Source organism: Myotis daubentonii, chromosome 3, assembly GCF_963259705.1.
Source record: "Myotis daubentonii chromosome 3, mMyoDau2.1, whole genome shotgun sequence".
NCBI lineage: Eukaryota > Metazoa > Chordata > Mammalia > Chiroptera > Vespertilionidae > Myotis > Myotis daubentonii.
In genome coordinates this window covers 71634032-71653726 of record NC_081842.1, presented here as the reverse complement: position 1 = coordinate 71653726, position 19695 = coordinate 71634032, and the positions used below count along the sequence as shown (strand labels likewise).

The 19695-nt window shown below is 40.9% G+C and overlaps 1 protein-coding gene across 8 annotated transcripts in view; it reads left to right on the top strand.

Moving 5' to 3' along the window:
- DZIP3 (DAZ interacting zinc finger protein 3) overlaps nt 1-19695 on the top strand; it is a 149782-nt gene that overhangs the window by 103452 nt on the left and 26635 nt on the right. For 7 of the 8 annotated variants that reach the window (XM_059687893.1, XM_059687894.1, XM_059687891.1 and 4 more), the window contains 6 exons: nt 436-504; nt 3429-3525; nt 5178-5281; nt 9359-9446; nt 13138-13239; nt 17487-17612. In XM_059687893.1, the coding sequence (XP_059543876.1) occupies nt 436-504; nt 3429-3525; nt 5178-5281; nt 9359-9446; nt 13138-13239; nt 17487-17612 (586 nt within the window). The remainder of the gene's footprint in view (nt 1-435; nt 505-3428; nt 3526-5177; nt 5282-9358; nt 9447-13137; nt 13240-17486; nt 17613-19695) is intronic. The other variant, XM_059687895.1, reaches the window with a different exon arrangement.

Genomic DNA, 19695 nt, shown 5'->3' with positions numbered 1-19695 from the left:
GTGCAGAAGTCGGTATTTTGTGGAAGAGCCACACTCAAGGGGACAAAGAGCCGCATGTGGCTCTCGAGCCGCAGTTTGCCGACCACTGGCCTAGGACATCAGAAGTTACCATCTCTGTTTTCTAGTGGGTAAACTGAAGTACAAAGAACTAAAGACATTTTTCCGAATCACTGAGCTGGGAATACAAGATAAAATAACTCTTGTCGCTGGCTTTCTAATTTATAGCTTAGTTAAAACTAAAGAGTTAAACTTAGTTCTTTCTTTGTGAAGTCAGTAAATTAGACATCAGAAATAAGATATATTTCAGAAGGTCTTGGTATCAGAGTTTAGTTATTTTCAGACTCAACAATTTGGCCCAAAATGGACATACTTAATCCTTCCTCATCTATAATGACAGATAATTTCTAACATTTTATGACTTTTTTCTTCGCTTAGATTGCAGCGTCAAAACCATGCTAAAGATAATGAGATCAAGAACCTTAAAGAGCAACTTTCCATGAAAAGGTACAAACAGCCGTTGCTTTGGTTGAGTGCACCCTCTCTGAAACTTTGTATTTCACTCAGCATGTTCTGGCTAGGACAGCCATATAATTTATCATCCAGCCTGGGGCACTATGAGCCTGAAATTGAGCAGTATTCATAATAACTGAGGCAACAGGTATAAACTAGAAGTGTCCTAGACAAATTCGGAGGTTATGTTCACTTTAGCTGAGAGAATAAATCAGCAAAATTATTGTCTCACATCACGCTATTGTCAGGGACTAGAGCTTATTGAGTTCTTATCTCTTTACCCTAATCAATACAACTGGGTGTGACTGCTTTATGAAACTGACTTAACTTTTGTTCTCATTCATAGATTTGCCTGCAGGTAATTTTTTTATAACAGCTTTTTTGAGATCTAATTTATACCGCATAAAATTTACACTGTTAAAATATATAATTCATTGGTTTTTAATATATTCACAGAAATGTACAACCATCACCACTATCTAATTCCAGAACATTTTTATCACCCTGAAAAGAAACCCTGGATTCATTAGAAGTCACTCCTCATTCTCTCTTCCCCAAGCTTCTGGCAACCAGTAGTCTATTTTTTGCCCCTGGATTTGCCTATTCTGGACATTTCATATAAATGGAACCATTTAATGTGTGGTCTCTTGTGATTAACTTCTTTCACTTAACATAATTTTTTTCAAGGTTCATTCGTGTTAGAGCATGTATCTGTACTCATTCTTTTTGTGGAAAAATAATATTCCATTGTATGGATATACCAAATTGTTTTTCTTTTCATCAGGTAATGGCAATTTCATTTGTTTTCATTTTGGGCTATAATAAATAATTCCGTTAGAACATTTGTGTACAAGTTTTTATGTGGGCATGTTTTAAATTCTCTTTTGGTGATGTACTAGTATATGTAAGAATGCAATTGCTAAGACATGTGGTTAACTCTTTTTAACTTTTTGAGGACCTGCCAAACTATTTTCTAGATCAGTTCACCATTTTACAATCTCACCACAATGGATGATAGTTCTGATTTCTCTATATCCTCACCAATACTTATTGGATTATCGGTCTTTATTTTACCAATTGCAATGGATGTGAAGTGGTATACCATTGTTCCTTTCATTTGCATTTTCCTAATGGTTAATTTTGTAGAGTATCTTTTTATGTGCTTATTGGCCATTTGTTTGTCTAATTAGAGAAATGTCTATTTATATCCTTTGACCATTTTTAAAATTCAATTATTTGTGTTTTTACTGTAGAGTTTTAATTTTTCTTTGTATGTTCTCCATACAAAACCCTTATCAGATATTTGCAAATATTTTCCTCCATTCTGTTGGTTGTCTTTTCACTTTTGTTGTTGTTTTTGTTTTTGTTAATCCTCACCCAAGAATATTTTTCCACTGATTTTCAGAGTGGAAAGGAGGGAGAGAGACAGAGAGAGAGAAACCTCATGTGAGAGAGGCACATTGATTGTTGCCTCCTGCATGCACCCTGACTGGGCCTGGGGATCGAACCTGCAACCAAGGTACATACCCTTGATAAGAATTGAACCCGAGACCCTTCAGTCTGCAGTCCAATGCTCTATCCACTGAGCCAAATTGGCTAGGGCTCTTTTCACTTTCTTGATGATGGCCTTTAAAGTACAAAAGTTTTTAATTTGATGAAGTCCAATTTATCTATTTTTTGTCTTATTCTTGTAGGCAAATTTTCTATAATATTCAATGGTATAATAATTCTCTTGGACATTTTATGATCCCCCCCCCACTCACCGCCCCCCACAAAAAACTCTCACCTTAATGGTATTAATAATATATTTATTTATCAAGCTTCTCTTCAGTGTTTGTCAGATACTCAAGTATCCAGATGTTTATAATAATAAAACATTGAGGATAGCTTTGGTGAAAGTTCCCTTTTACCATGTTATATTTCCAATTAATTGTTTCCATTTAAGACAGTGGTTTGTATTGCTCTGGAGTTCTGGAGCTCAAGGTGAAATGAGATAAGAAAAAGAGAAACCTTACAGGTAGCCATTTTCCATAATGTCCTTGATAAATAATGTCTTATCATCATCTCCCTTCCTCTTAAGCTGTAGGATTTGTTTTCATTCTGAGGCGTTGAATGTAATAACATTAAAATACTTTCATTCAGTGCCCTAACTGGTTTGGCTCAGTGGATAGAGCGTCAGCCTGCGGACTCAGGGGTCCCAGGTTCGATTCCAGTCAAGGGCATGTACCTTGGTTGCAGCACATCCCCAATAGGGAGTGTGCAGGAGGCAGCTGATCGATGTTTCGATGTATCTAACTCTCTATCCCCCTCCCTTCCTTTCTGTAAAAAATCAATAAAATATATATATTTTTTAAAATAAAATACTTTCGTTGCAGTGACCTAGCTTTAATGACACGGATAATAAAAACGTCCGCAGTTACTATTACTTGGATTAAAAGGCTTGTATAAAGAAACTTTAGGTAAAATTTATTAATTATGATAATACCTGACATTCATTATTTACTATGTGCCAAACACAAAGTGCTTTATGTATATTATCTGAAGTAACTTTCACTATAGCTCTTTGAGGTAAGTAATACAGTTTCCTTCACTTTTACATGTGAGAAAACTGAGGTACAAGGAAGGTCAGTAACTTGCCCAGGGTTTCACATTTAATAAACTGGAACTGAGATTCATCCTAAGACAACTTAACTCGAGAGCCAAGTTTTAAATCATTACCTCTATATTGACAACTTTAAGACTTCTAGTAAAGGATAATAATAAGGCTTAAGTATTGTCTTCTCCTGCTTTTATATGCTGTATACTTTTCAGAAATCATTATCTATTCATTGAGTAGCTTGTTACCTTTCTTCCTCTTGAATAAGAAAAGTCTGTTCTTGCTGCAATGTTACTGACTCTTTAATGATCACGTATTTCAGATCTCAGTGGGAAATGGAGAAGCTTAATATGGAAACCACAATTAAAACATATTTAAGCAAACTGAATGCAGAAACTAGTAGAGCTTTAACAGCTGAGGTGAGAGAGAGAGGGAGGGAGGGTCAGGGAAGCAAGTTTACTTGTGTACTAATGTAGTAAAGAATGTGGTGGTTTTTTTAAAAACTGTTTTGTAAATAAAGAGAAATAAGGCATTTTAGGATCAGCTTGAAAAAAATCAGCTCCAACCTTTGTGGGTTTTTTTGACTCATTGGCATTTTGTATGTGATTACTACAGTGTTACGATCTTATGTTGTTTTTCTCACATGACTCCAAGAAATGTGTTTGCTTCAATATATATAGCAAATGCAGACATCATGGAAACATTTTCATGAAGCCAGGTCACCAAGCTAAATTTTGAAGAATAATATTTCACTGCTGCCATAATCTCCCTTCTTTGCTTCTTACATAAATTTGTCAAAAGCACATATACATCATACACTCCAATGTAAAAAAACAGCTTATATTCTGGACCCAGAAAGTTACCCAGTTTCTTCTAGGTTAGCTTAGAACAGTGGTTCTCAACCTTGGCTGCACATTAGAATCACCTGGGAATCTTTTTAAAATCCTGATTTCTGGGCCTCATCCTCTGGAAATTCTGTTTCTTTGTTATGGGGTGAATTTAAAAAGATTCCTAGGTGATTCTAATGTGCAGCCAAGGTTGAGAACCACTGATTTAGATAGTCTGTTTCTTTGTTACTAATGTTGTGGCTTCACCCCATAACAAAGAAACAATTTCCGGAGGATGAGGCCTAGAAATCAGGATTTTAAAAAGATTCCCAGGTGATTCTAATGTGCAGCCAAGGTTGAGAACCACTGGCTTAGAACTTCACAGCTAGCTTCTCTCAAAAAAAAAAACACAAAAAAAAACATTGTATGTGTATAGTTTTTGTTTATAGATAACCAAACTTGATATACAATAAGATTCAAGTTTTAGAAAGCTCACTGACATTAAAATCATTACAGATCTCCCAAGCTCTATTCTTTAGCAGAATTCTTAGAAATTCAGAGGTCAACAATTGAGGAGTGATATCTGAAGAGTTAAAGTGTTGGAGTGCTAGCTTTAATGAAAAACAAAAAACTCAGAATAGCTTAAGTGCTCAAGTTTGCATTTGTTTTTCACTGTTTTAAGTGAGGAAGTTTCTAATTCCATTAATTTTAGAAACACTTAATGCTGTCCAAGAGAATAATAAGCTATTTTCAATAATGGTACAGAAGGGATTCTTGCTGTGGGTTTGGACTAGATTACCTCCAAGGCCCATTGCACTGCATGGTCCTATAGAGTCTGTTTATTTTCTTACCCCTTCATCTGTTAGAAAACAAACAGCATGGATTATTTGGGGTTTTCTTAACTCAATACCCAGGCTACATCTAGTATAAATTAAATTAGAATCTCTGGGACTGCCATCATTTTTTAAAGTTGGTTTAAAAACTTTTGAGATGGTTCCAGTGTATGTGCAGGTTTGGAAACTAATCTTCTAGAATGTTACAAACCCAGTAACCAATGAATAAAAAATTAGAATTGCAGAATTGACCAAAAAGCTTTTATAATGTAGCATCAAGGGTCAAGAAATTTGGTGCTATTGGAAGAGATTGAAAAATAGCTTAAAATTTATATGAAATGATTGAGAAAAGAATGTGTTCATTTATAAGGACACTTTTAACTTCTTTTTCTTTCTCTCAAAAATCTGCAGGTGTATTTCTTACAGTGTCGTAGAGATTTTGGTTTGCTTCATCTAGAGCAGACTGAAAAGGAATGCCTCAGTCATCTTGCCAGGGTGACTCAGATGGCAGCAAGGTAACTTTTCCCTCTTCCTTAATTCACAGACACTCCAACTGGTAGGTTAGCTTGCTGCTGGCGTCCAGCCAATCGGGACTGAGCGAGACTGGCTGGACATGTCCTGGAGCCCTTCCATGGTCCCTCCCCAGCTGGCCAACCTCCCTCATCCCTCCCTGGCCCCATTCATGCACCTGTGGTGTCCCTCGGCCTGGCCTGTGCCCTCTCTGAGGATGTCGGAGAGTCGGTTTCAGCCCAATCCTGCATGCCAGGCCAAGGGACCCCACTGGTGCACGAATTAGAGCAGCGGGCCTCTCGTTTTAAATAAATGACATTAGAGTCTTTGGAGTGAAGAAGCTCTTGGGTTTTTAAACCTCAAAGGTCACCTAGTCACTTGGATGTTTTTACTTTGTTGCTTCTGCTGCAGTACTGAGAAGTCTACTGAATGCAATAATAGCTTCTGACAGATTTTTTTCCCTTCCTCTGCTGTCAAATAGATCAAAAATATCAGTCAGACAACAATGAAGATCAGATATTTACAAACCAAGGTGGATTCTAAGTGGAAAATTTTTCTAATTGTTTTCTTTTCAATACCAATTTGATTTTTAAATACCTTCAGAGTACTTTGGGGGAGGGGGAATCCGTATTAACATATCTAAAATCACACGTTAAAGGCAATTTCCTGCTGTGCTTTATATGAGTGATTTTCAAATATTGGGCAGATTGTATGAGATTCTCCTTAAATTTATAATTTTATGAGGTATAAATTCAAACTTAAGAGAATTAGAATCTCTGGAACCAAAGCATCATTATTATTATTTTTAATCCTCACCCAAGGAAATGTTTATTGATTTTAGAGAGGAAACATAAGGCTATCAACCGAAACATCGATTGATAGCCTTATGTGCCCTGATCAGGGATCAATCCCACAACATTTTTGGTGCATGGGATGATGCTCCAAGCAACTGAACCATCCAGCCGGGGCACATCATCATTTTTCTAAAGAATTATTATTTTTTAATTATTAATTAAATCTTTATTGTTCAGATTATTACATTTGTTCCTCTTTTCCCCCCCTCATAACTCCCCTCCTCCCAGTTCCCACCCCACCCTCCGCCCTCACTCCCCATCCACTGTCCTCATCCATAGGTGCACGATTTTTGTCCAGTCTCTTCCCACACCCCCCTCACCCCTTTCCCCCCCAAGAATAGCCAGTCCATTCCCTTTCTATGCCCCTGATTCTATTATAATCACCAGTTCATAATGTTCATCAGATTATTCACTTGATTTTCAGATTCACTTGTTGATAGATGTGTATTTGTTGTTGATAATTTGTATCTTTACCTTTTTCTTCTCTTCCTCTTCTTAAAGGATACCTTTCAGCATTTCATATAATACTGGTTTAGTGGTGATGAACTCCTTTAGCTTTTTCTTATCTGTGAAGCTCTTTATCTGACCTTCAATTCTGAATGATAGCTTTGCTGGATAAAGTAATCTTGGTTGTAGGTTCTTGGCATTCATCACTTTGAATATTTCTTGCCACTCCCTTCTGGCCTGCATAGTTTCTGTTGAGAAATCAGCTGACAGTTGTATGGGTACTCCCTTGTAGGTAACTGAGTTTCTTTCTCTTGCTGCTTTTAAGATTCTCTCTTTGTCTTTTGCTCTTGGCATTTTAATTAATTGTCTTGGTGTGGTCCTCTTTGGATTCCTTTTGTTTGGGATTCTCTGTGCTTCCTGGACTTGTAAGTCTATTTCTTTCACCAGGTAGGGGAAGTTTTCTGTCATTATTTCTTCAAATAGGTTTTCAGTATCTTGCTCTCTCTCTTCTTCTGGCACCCCTGTAATTCGGATGTTGGTACGCTTGAAGCTGTCCCAGAGGCTCCTTACACTATCTTCGTATTTTTGGATTCTTTTTTCATTTTGCTTTTCTGGTTGGGTATTTTTTGCTTCTTCGTATTTCAAATCTTTGACTTGATTCTTGCAATCCTCTAGTCTGCTGTTGGGGGTCTGTATAATATTCTTTATTTCAGTCAGTGTATGCTTAATTTCTAGTTGGTCCTTTATCACAACCTCGAGGGTCTCATTAGATTTCTTGAGGGTCTCATTAAGTTTATCAGCAGTTTCTAGAAAATTCTTGAAAAACATTAAAAGTGTGGTTTTGAACTCTATATCCAGTAGTTTGCTTTCCTCCATTTCTGTCTTTTGTGTCCTTTTTCTTTGTCTCCACATTTTTTATGCTTCCCTGTGTTGATACAGTGGTTTTCTGTGCTGAGTGTCTTCTAGGGCCCAGTGGTTCAGCCTCCCCAATTACCTGAGGAAGACACTCTTGGTGCACCCCCTTGTGGGCTTTGTGCACAGTCTTATTGTAGTTAAGCCTTGATTGTTGTAGTTATCACTGGGAGGAATTGACCTCCAGGCCAATTGGCTGTGAGAATCAGCTGTGTCTGCAGTGGGAGAACTTCTGTGCTGCAAGTGGGGCAAGACTTGCTTCAGTGGGGCTTTGGTGCTCACTGAGTCTGCCCCCTGAGTGTGTCCTTTATGGTTCCACGGAGCTGCAAACTGGATGGTCCCACTCTGACCTCTGGGCTTCCTGGCTCCTGGATCTCTAGGGAGGTGCTAATCTAGCCTCTGCCTTAGGCTATCCAGCAAAAGCCTCCCTGCAGGGCTTGGGCGGGGAGGGTCCCACGGGATCAACAGGGCGGAGCTAGCAGTTATGGCTGCTCTCAGTCTTGCCCTCAGAGGCTCTGCTTCTCAGTGTCCTGGTAATCGCTGCAAGCCCTTCTGAGAGAAAGCTGCCCTTGAGTTCCGACCGATGCTAGACAGTCCCGCTTCTCTCGTATGAGTCTGCGTCCCTAGAGACTCGCCCGGAACTGGAGCTCAGAGCCTGAGACTCCCTCCCGATTGAAAGCGACAACCGCACCCTCAGCCGCCAGCCCGCTCCGCATGCACCTCCACACCTTTGTATTTTACTTCCATACTGCGCCTCCTCTGAGTCTCGGTATGCTTTTCTCTTTCCTTCTAGTTGTAGAATTTCCACTCAGCCAGCCTTCCTGTGGTTCTGGATGATGTCTGTTCCGTCTTTTAGTTGTATTTTTGAAGTGGCTTTTCAAGGCAGGAAACTCCGGTGTTTACCTATGCCGCCATCTTGGTTTCTCCCTAAAGAAATATTCTAAGGGTCATCACTCTTTATTTCCAAGAATCAGAATCTCTGAGACTTAACAAGATTTCCAGGATATACTGATGTGCAGTCAGGTCAGGAAAGCACTGCTTTAAGTAATCAGTCCCTGCTTGGTAGAGGGAGAAAAATGCTCTGTAAATGATATTATCAAGCCTCTGTGTGTGAGATGATCCCAATAGCAGCTTGTTCTCTTCTTTTAAAATCGTTGTACTGGGTGATACTAGGCTGGGGATATTTGAACAGCCTCTTGAAATCTCTCTTCTGTAGATGGCAGACCCTAAACACCACAATGCTATTCCAACTTAAGTCATTTGGTGGGTATGTTTGGTAGAGCTGCTGTGTTTGGGCAATTATACACTGCATAGAAGCAACAATGTAATTTATCCTTGCATAAGAGATACTTCTTTCTCATTTGCCCTCCCATATGGAGTATTTTTTTCTAATTTGCAAAAGAGCCTGGTAAGCCTACTATGGCCTTGTGATGTTAGGGTTCACGTGGAGACAGTCCAAAACCTGCTTTCAAGATGAGAGAATTCTCAACATCAGATGGTTAGGGCAATTTCCTTCTTTGGCTTTTACTGCCTTCCCACTTTGCAGAGGAATTCCTGTGCAAAGGTTTTATAATATGTCCTAAATAATATTGCCACTCTAGAAAACAAACAAACAAACAAACAAAAAACACACCTGGCTGTGCTGAAGAAGTTATATTTTCTCTTGGGAGAAAAAAATACCTATGTCTCTAGTCCATGTTTTTATTTTTAATACAACTTTGTGCCCATTTGAGGTAAGTGTTGGTGATAGAGATAACTTTGTTGTTTTACATTATTTACATATTTGCTAGAGAACATAAAGGAATTTTTGGAAACATAATTCTTATATAAAAAGAAAGAACTTACTCTTGTGTCTCCTTTCTACAACAGCAACCCAGAATCACTTCAGTTAAAGGCTGCAGTAGACAGTTGGAATGCCATTGTGACAGATGTCAGAAACAAGATTGCATTCCTTAGGGTAAGTTGTAAAGTATATTTAGAGTAAATTGACTGAATGTTGTAGGTGGTATATACTTAAAGAAAACATTTAACATTAAAAACAATTGCTAGAGAAAGTTAAGGAAGAACATAGATTTCATTTCAGTTACTAAAGTTTATGCCTTTTTGAGGTGTGAGATCTATTAGTTCCACATAGTTGGTTGTAGCTAGCAACCAACTTAGTATAGTAAATGATAAACTCAGTCTGCCTCACACCTAACTTTTCTAGAATTTCAAAGCTAACTCTGCTCCAATAAGAAATAAATGCCTAACTTGGTTTTAGTAATTGTGTGTTTACAGAATTAAAAGGAAGATCAATGCACTGGCTGGTTTGGCTCAGTGGATAGAGCGTTGGCCTGCGGACTGAAGGGTTCCGGGTTCGATATCGGTTGGGGGCACATGCCCGGGTTTCGGGCTCAATCCACAATGGGGGGTGTGCAGGAGGCAGCTGATCAATGATTCTTATCATTGATGTTTCTATCTCTCTCCCCTTCCCCCTCCCTTCCTCTAATAAAAACCAATAAAGAATATTTTCTTTTTTAAAAAAAGGAAGATAAGTAGGCCCCTATTATTTTTCAACTAGGGGCCCGGTGCACGAAATTCGTGCACTGGGTGTGTGTGGGGGGGAGTGTCCCTCAGCCCAGCCTGCCCCCTCTCACATACTGGGAGCCCTCAGGTGTTGACCCCCATCACCCTCCAATCACAGGATCGGCCCCTTGCCCAGGCCTGACGCCTCTGGCCTAGGCGTCCAGCCCGGGCAGCGGGGACCTGCAGTGGCAGTGGGGGGCGCCGCGATCACGCGGGCTCCGCCCCTGCCCCTGCAGGAAGCCTCTGGCTGAGGCGTCCGGCCCGGGCAGCGGGGACCCACAGCTGCAGCGGCCCTGCGATCGTGGGCTTCGCTTTAGGCCCAGGCAAGGGGCCCCTAGCTCCTGGGACTGCCAGCTTCGACCGTGCCCAGCTCCCACGCTGGCTCCACCCCTACTTCCTGCTATCACTGGCCAGGGCAGAAAAGGCACCTGATTCTCCGATCATGGCTGGGGGGCAGGGCAAAGGCGGCCCCAGGGCCGCCTTTGCCCTGCCCCCCAGCTCTTAGCTCCCCCCTGGGTTTCCGATCACTGTCAGTGGCAGGGGGCTTCTTCCTGCTTTCCCTTTCGCCTCCCTGCATTGTGCCTACATATGCAAATTAACCGCCATCTTGTTGACAGTTAACTGCCAATCTTAGTTGGCAGTTAATTTGCATATAGCCCTGATTAGCCAATGAAAAGGGTATCGTCGTACGCCAATTACCATTTTTCTCTTTTATTAGTGTTGATGTTAACTTTTTATGTAACTAGTAGAGGCCCAGAGCACGAAATTCATGCACTGGGGGTGGAAGCCCTCAGCCCAGCCTGCGCCCTCTAACAGTCTAGGAGCCCTTGGAGATGTCAGTCAGTCAGACATCCTTAGAGTTGCTGTGGAGGCGGGAGAGGCTCCCACCACTGGCGCTGCACTCACCACCCATGAAGCCGGTTTCTGGCTGAGTGGAGCTCTCCTGTGTAGGAGCACACTGACCACCAGGAGGCAGCTCCTGCGTTGTCTGCCTGCCTCGTGGTGGTCAGTGCGTGTCATAGTGACCAGTCATTCTGCCCTTCGGTCAATTTGCATATTAGCCTTTTATTATATAGGATTCCAATTGCAAAATAATGAATTCTTAATTATTGGTTTAATACTATTAGGACTATGATAAAGGTAATGTAAAAGAAACAATCAACGGAATATTAATTTGGTTTTGGGTATTTTTGTATTTCTAAAAGTTTATATATAATGTTGATTGTTTTGTGACTTCACAACACAAACTATGACATTCAATTGTGAAAAGCTGCCTCAAAGCATTACTTATTTACCTAGTTTTTTCGTTGGTGGTCTTGACTGTTTTTTTCCTGGACTCTTTAGTACCAGTCTTTACTATGCTAAATATCTCTGTTGGGTTTATTCAGAGTTCTAGTTCAAAAGAGGTACTCCTTGTTCTGTATCCTTGTTTTCTTTCAAGCACACACCAGTATTTTCTGTGTGGAGATTTCTAAAAGACTTTCTTTTCCAGCTCTTGGGTTGTTTGCAAAATAAAATGTAAAGCAAAACAGAGACAATGCCAACAAAATGTTAAAAGCATGTTAAGCTTTAGAGATTAGTCTTTTGGCAAATCCAGGAGAATAAAACAAGGGTGTTGTGGAACTGGAGAAAGCTAGAAGTATAACTTGAGATAAACAAATATGAATATTTGATAAATATTCTCTAAAATTTTTCCTCTAGGTTTTAAAATGAATATTTGCAAGTAATCCAGGTCTTGGTTGCAGATACTTTCCTCCCATATTTATCAGCCAGTGTATTATTCATAAGTTCTCCAATCTTTAGACTCTATTCATTTTATACTAGTGGCCCGGTGCACGAAATTCGTGCACATTGAAAGGGAATTAATTAGAGGAAATATTTTAATGTTGCTATTTGCCCTTTCTCTATAATAAAAGTGTGAGAGATAAAAGGAAATGAGTACAATGTATATGAAAATAATACATAATTTTATTAATAAATAAACAATAATAAAATGATATAACAAAAAACTCATGATGTAAAAACAACACTGATGCAAATAATGACTGATAAAGTGATTAAACTTATTCTAATATCTCCCTGTATACCACATTAAGGGCTGGTTGGGGGCGTGACTGGTGACTGACAGGCAGCGGTCGCCCCAGCAGGGCCGGATCTCCCGTGGCCGCCAGCAGTCTCCCCGCCAGTCCGGATATCCCGTTGGGAGGCGTGACTGATGGCTGATGGGCAGCAGTCGCCCCACCAGCCCGGATCTCCCGGTGGGAGGGCCGGTTGGGGGCGTGACAGCTGGCAGACCGCCAGGGTCACGCCTGCCAGCCCTGGGTCGGGTCGCACAGGGGTCGCCTGCCATCCAGGTCACAGATAGCAGGCCCAGATGGCGGCGGGGCAGGCAGAATGGCGGTGCCCCATCCTGCCTGCAGTATGCAAATTAGCCACCATCTTTGTTGGCGGTTAACCACCATCTTAGCTGGCAGTTAATTTGCATATTGCCCTGATTAGCCAATGGGAAGGGTAGTGGAGTGACACTAATTACCATGTTTCTCTTTTATTAGATAGATAAGTGGTTCCAAGTTTGGGGCTCAAAATTATGGAAACATGGAAGAGTTATCTCAGGAATCTATGAATTATGTGTCTTTGTATCTTGTCAATCAACAACTTCTAAAAACAACTATTTATATTCAGGGATGATGTTCTATAGAACTGTTTTTATGTCAGAAATTGTTTTTATATATTTTTGACAATAGATTGAGAATCACTCTTTTTTGCTGTATTATTCAAAACGCATTAAGTATTTTTTTTAAAATATATTTTATTGATTTTTTACAGAGAGGAAAGGAGAGGGATAGAGAGTTAGAAACATCGATGAGAGAGAAACATCAATCAGCTGCCTCCTGCACGCCCCCCACTGGGATGTGCCCGCAACCAAGGTATATGCCCTTGACCGGAATCGAACCTGGGACCCTTGAGTCCGCAGGGTGACGCTCTATCCACTGAGCCAAACCGGTTAGGGCATTAAGTATTTTTATATGCTATTTTTTTGAAGTTGACTTTGCTTTAAAATAGTGTTTCTCTTTTTCTACTAGACACAATACAATGAACAAATTAACCAGGTGAAGCAAGGATTTGCCTTGAGTACCTTGCCTCCAATCCAGCTTCCTCCCCCACCACCCAGTCCTGAGATACTGGTAAGAAATACTACGTTTTGAAAAATTCCCATCTTCATCGTGATAAAATGGTAAGGGCTATAAAACACTGACTATGCAGTTTGTTTATTGTGTATTCAAAATGGAGAGGCACATAATGTGCATATCATTTGTAAATTATGTCTATTTCTGCTATATCATCGTAAGATGATAAAACTAGTTGCCTGGCTCACCTGAGGTCACATACCTATATTGTATCACTGGATTTTGGTGATGCATTTGATATCTAAAGAGGTAGTATATTTTCACTCATCTTGCATCTTGTCACTCCTCTACATCATGGGAGAAAACTGATGAGTGCTCAGAATTTCCATTGCTTTCCAGTTAACCCTAGATGACTGAAACACTTCAGCCTAATACCCTAGCAGGCTTATTTCACCCCTCTACTTCTACTTTGGACTTTCTTTTCCTTAAATTTTATCTTCTATTCTACCTTTAATAGGAAGGACACCTTCCATTTTATGCCCCTTCCCTGCTTGTTGTAGAATCAGTGAGTCTTAATCAGATATACTAATATCTATACTATACTATGTATGTTATCCTTTGGGGAAACATAGTGCCATAACCCAAGAAACACATACAGCTTTCCAAAATACCTTTTAGAACAGAATCATTAGGTGATAATTTTTATTATCATAACAGATCTGGGGATAGGAAAAGAAAAAAGGTATGAGAATTTAGGGGCATATCACTTTTGATGTCAGCACTTCTGCTTGTAGGAAAGCTTTGAAATGTTATTTCAATAAATAGTTGAATAAATTAAAGAATTTAAAAATTACATAAATTATTTGGATTTTCACTGTGTTTCAAAAATAAATCCAAAGCTAAAAGTATATATGACACACACTCTGGATTTTGTTTATAATGATAGTATTGCCTTTTATATTTTGGTCAATCTGCTTTTTATAGATGTACTATATTATGGACATTATTATCTTTGGCTTAGAGCACCATCATACCCAACTACCCTGATAAGGAATGTGTTACATAAATGAAAGAGAAACCCCAAAGATTCACTGTAATTCTACAGGAAGTAACACATATTGGGCACTGTTCCAATTTAGCCCATTATTTTTTTAATGTGTTTCATTATATTTTTATGTTTGTATCTCAGCTATCTAATCCTCAAAGTAGTGTTATGTAATAGTTGTCCTCAAAGAGAGCAGGACTGTTAAACTTAGTACCCACCATTTGTTCATTATTTAAAAACTTTATATTATGAAAATATAAAATATGTATGAAAATAGAATAATATAATGAGCCTCTGTGAACCCAAGAACCAACTTCAACATTATCAACATTTTGTTATTCTTGTTTCATGTCATCTCTTTCTTCCTCCCCACTGGAATATTTTAAAGTAAACCTTTAAATATCATGTAACATCATCCATATATAATTTAGTATGTATTCCTAAAAGATTGAGGACTCATATTATTGGGTATTATCATAACACCATTTTCTGTTTAAGAATTGTAAATTATTTTTAACTAGAGGCCCAATGCACGAAATTTGTGCAAGAGTAGGCCATCCTTCCCCAGCCGCCAGCACCAGGGATCTGGGCTTCCCTCCAGCCACCAGTAAGCACCCGGGACCTGGGCTTGCCTCTGGCTGCCGGCAGGCACCCAGGACCCGGGCTTCCCTCACAGCCCTGGCTTCATCTGGAAGGTCGTCTGGAAGGATGTCCAGTCTAATTAGCATATTATGCTTTTATTATTATAGACTAGGGGCCCGGTGCACGAAATTCGTGCACTGGGTGTGTGTGTGGGGGAGTGTCCCTCAGCCCAGCCTGCCCCCTCTCACATACTGGGAGCCCTCAGGCATTGACCCCCATCACCCTCCGATCGCCTGATCGGCCCCTTGCCCAGGCCTGACGCCTCTGACAGAGGTGTCAGGCTTGGACAGGGGACCCCCATCTCCCCCTGATCACTGGCTCTGGCCCCCGCCCAGGCCTGAGGCCTCTGGCCCAGGAATCATGCCTGGGCAGGGGACCCCCATCTCCCTCTGATTGCTTGCTCCACCCCCCGCCCAAGCCTGACGCCTCTGACCCAGGCTTCAGGCCTGGGCAAGGGGACCATCATATCCCCCCAATCCCCGGCTCCACCCCCCACCCAGGCCTGATGCCTCGGCCAGAGGAGTTGACCCTCATCACCCTCCGATCACCAATCACCGGATCGGCCCCTTGACCAGGCCTGAGGCCTCCGGCAGAGGTGTCCGGCCTGGGCAGCGGGGACCCACAGCTGCAGCGGCCCCGCGATCGTGGGCTCCGCTTTAGGCCCAGGCAAGGGACCCCTAGCTCCTGGGACTGCCAGCTTCGACCATGTCCAGCTCCCATCGCTGGCTCCACCCCTACTTCCTGCTATCACTGGCCAGGGCGGCAAAGGCGCCTGATTCTCCGATCATGGCTGGGGGGCAGGGCAAAGGCGGCCCCAGGGCCGCCTTTGCCCTGCCCCCCAGCTCTTAGCTCCCCCCTGGGTTTCCGATCACTGTCAGTGGCAGGGGGCTTCTTCCTGCTTTCCCTTTCGCCTCCCTGCATTGTGCCTACATATGCAAATTAACCGCCATCTTGTTGGCAGTTAACTGCCAATCTTAGTTGGCAGTTAATTTGCATATAGCCCTGATTAGCCAATGAAAAGGGTATCGTCGTACGCCAATTACCATTTTTCTCTTTTATTAGATAGGATAATATCCAGTTGAATTTTGTATTACCCCAGTTGTCTCAAAATTTATTTTTCTTACCTCGCTTGACAATATTTCCAGTTTAGTTATAATTACCCTTACTTTTACAACCCTTATTTTTAAAAAGCAATCCAATAAGTTCCTCATTAACCTTTTACCTATTGGTTTTAGGATAATTACTTAAGAGCTATACTGATACTCAATTTTTTAATTCAACAAATAGTTGAACTCCTACTTTATGCCTGTATTAGACTTGGAACATATAGATGCTCAGTAAATCTGTCCTTTTCTGTGGTCCAGCCAATAATCTATTCATCTTTTTGGTAGATACGAAGAATAGCTTGCTTTCCACAACTCTGTGGGAAGTGCAGTAACACTCATAAGCATGTCTTCAAGTCATTGCAGACACACATAAGCATGTCTTCAAGTTATTATCCTCCAGGCACACCCCAGTTTAACTTGCTACTGTTCTTGGATAGAGCTAAACATAAAGTCAGCATTCCATCAGGTGTTACAAGGTCTCTCCAATACAGAATAGCAAAAGTAATATTATCTATAGACAACTTTGATTCTTTCATGGAATTTGAGTGTCAGTATTGCTCATCAACAAGGACAGTACTCATGGAGGAGCTCCTTTGAATAGTTCTATAATATTCCTTTTGGGAGAGGACCTCAAAGATCACCTAATCCAACTCTCTTATTTTATAGACTAGAGGCCTGATGCACGAAATTAGTGCACGGCGGGAGGGTGTGTCCCTCAGCCCAGCCTGCACCCTCTCCAGTCTGGGACCCCTCGAGGGATGTCCAACTGCCCGCTTAGGCCCGATCCTACTGGGCCTAAATGGGCAGTCGGACGTCCCTCTCACAATCCAGGACCTACTGGCTCTCAACCACTCGCCTGCCTGCCTGCCTAATTGCCCCTAACTGTTTCTGCCTGCCAGCCTGATCGCCCCCTAACCACTCCCCTGCCAGCCTGATCAATGCCTAACTGCTCCCTTGCTGGCTCGATTGCCCCCAACTGCCTCCCCTGTTGGCCTGGTCGCCTCCAACTGCCCTCCCCTGCCAGCCTGATTGCCCCTAACTGCCCTCCCCTGCTGGCCTGGGCCCCCCCCCCAACTGCCTTCCCCTGCAGACCTGGTCGCCCCCAACTACCCTCCCCTGCAGGCCTGGTCGCCCCCAACTGCCCTCCCCTGCTGGCCATCTTTGACCACATGGGGGTGGCCATCTTGTGTGTTGGAGTGATGGTCAGTTTGCATGTTACCTCTTTATTAGATAGGAATTAGTAACTTGGCATTCAAAATTATGCAGCTAGATGGAGAGAAGTGGGAATAGAACTCTGTTTTCTTCTCTCTCTCTCTCTCAATGTTCTTTAGTATATTTCACTACCCTCTGCTATAGCCTATTCATATGTTTAAATAATTTTATGATACCATTATTTCTCTTGTGCTTTGTAACTAGATTTTAAATCAGTCCTTTCCCCAAACATTGCTCTCTGAATGTTGATCATTGCTCATATGAATAGATGTTTTTATTTTTTACTGTTTCTATTTTAGATGCAGCAGTTCTTGGGAAGACCCCTTGTGAAAGAATCTTTCTTTAGACCCGTATTCACTGTTCCTCAAATGCCTGCCATTTGTCATGGAGCCATCTCTGCACCTGGCCAACCTAGACGCCCCCTGGTACAAAGCTTTTCTTGGTGGAATAGATATTAACTAGTTCTTTATCATGACAGTGGACTTCCAGAATGAATGTCCATCTTCTCTTTTTTCATTTATGTGATAAATGGTGATGATGATGCTGCTGGTGGTGGCGATAACTGAATGATAATTGAATAAATATGATCACTGCTAAGGACATTGCATATTTATTTCATTAACTGATATTAGCTTTGTTTATGGATACAAAGATAAGTATATTTTCATAGTAGAGAATTTTTACAGTTACTCTTTGCTTCAATAGCAGGCACCAATGTCATGTAGATTGATATTTTAATAGATAATTTATATTTAGCATGATTGATGTGTAGGTTGAAAAGCAAAGAAGCCAAGTTACAACAAACTAAATTATGCTATAAAGCTAAAGAAAAAATTTAAACACACACATGTATATATTCAGTAGGACACTGTTTATCTCCAGACAGACAATATAAATAGCATCACCTTGGAACGTATTATTCTGTAAAGTTATAAATCTTTTCTAGCTATTAATGGCTAGATAAGCCTTATTCTAATGTAAAGACACAATAGAAAAATTTAAAGTGAATAGAGTTATTAGTTATAATATTGGTTAAGGTAAACATTTTTATTAAAAGAAAAATGTTTTCCTAGAAGATGATAATACTAGAGGCCCGGTGCACAAAATTCATGTACTCAGGGGGGGTTCCCCAGGCTTGCCTGTGCCCTCTCACAGTGTGAGAGCCCCGCGATCGATCTCCCCAAAGTGGTAGACACCACCCACCCATCTGGGGCTCCTCGATGGATTGCCCCAAATAGGTAGGCCAGAGCCAGGGCTTCCGCCCCTGGCATTGCCACATGAGCTACAGTACCCCTGGCATCACCACGGGACCCACCTCAGCGTTGCACATGCAACGTCATGTCCCCGCTCACCCACACAATACCCGCTACACATGCAGCCTCCTGGTGATGGATTGTTATGGCATGACGGCATGAGGGTGTGACGATGACATAGACTTTTATTAGTATAGAAAAGCATAAAATGCTAATTAGACCGGACATCCTTCTGGACGTCCTTCCAGATGACCTTCTGGACAAAGCTGGGACTGTGAGGGAAGCCCAGGTCCCGGGTGCCAGAGGGAAGTTGGTGCTGGCAGCTGGGGGAAGGAAGGCCTAGTCTTGCATGAATTTCGTGCATCGGGCCTCTAGTGTTAAATATAATTAATGAAAAATTTTCTAATTTAGACTTTCCCATAAGTATATTCTAGTCAGCTTTTTTGTACCTACATGTGGCTAACAGTCTCCCTTTGAAATATATAGTCCAAGGGACTCTGCTTATTTTTGTTTAGGCTGCCTCTCTCTAAACAAATATGTTAATTAAGTACCACATCTTTTTATCACCATGATTTCACAGTGTTACTCATGTGGTTTGTTCCTGCACCATTCTATAAGGAACTATGGTAAAATTTTATTGAAAAAACATTAAATTACCTCAACCTTCTAATAAAATTACGTTCTTATTGTCGGGAAAAAGCTTGATACTGAGGCAAACTCCAATTTCTGATTAGTATCCTGCTCCTTCTCTCATCTCACTAGGCTTTGTATGAGTTATACTAATGGCTCTTAATAGTTGTTAGTTTTTGTGAGTAATAACCTGTAGGACTTTAGGTAAAAGATGCCATGTTTATTATTATCATAGCAATCAGAGTAGTACTCCAAAAATATTCACTTGATATTAATTAGAATCTTAATGGTTCTAATAAGGAACTACCATAAAATATGGGAAAAATTTTGTTCTATGTTTTCATGGCTCAAGGGATGTCACTACAATTTTCATACCACCTTTGTAACATTCATGAGACATTGGGTAGACATTTCTAGTAGTATTCTCATCTTTACTTAGTTGTTTGAAAATTCAATTTTATTATTTTTCTAATTATAAAAGTAGTAAATGCTAATCATAAAACAGCAAATAATATAGAAATACACAAATATATACAAAATCTATAATAATAAGAGCATAATATGCTAATTAGACCAGACAGCCAAATGACTTTCCAGACGACGAAGCCGAGGCAAGCTGCCGGCC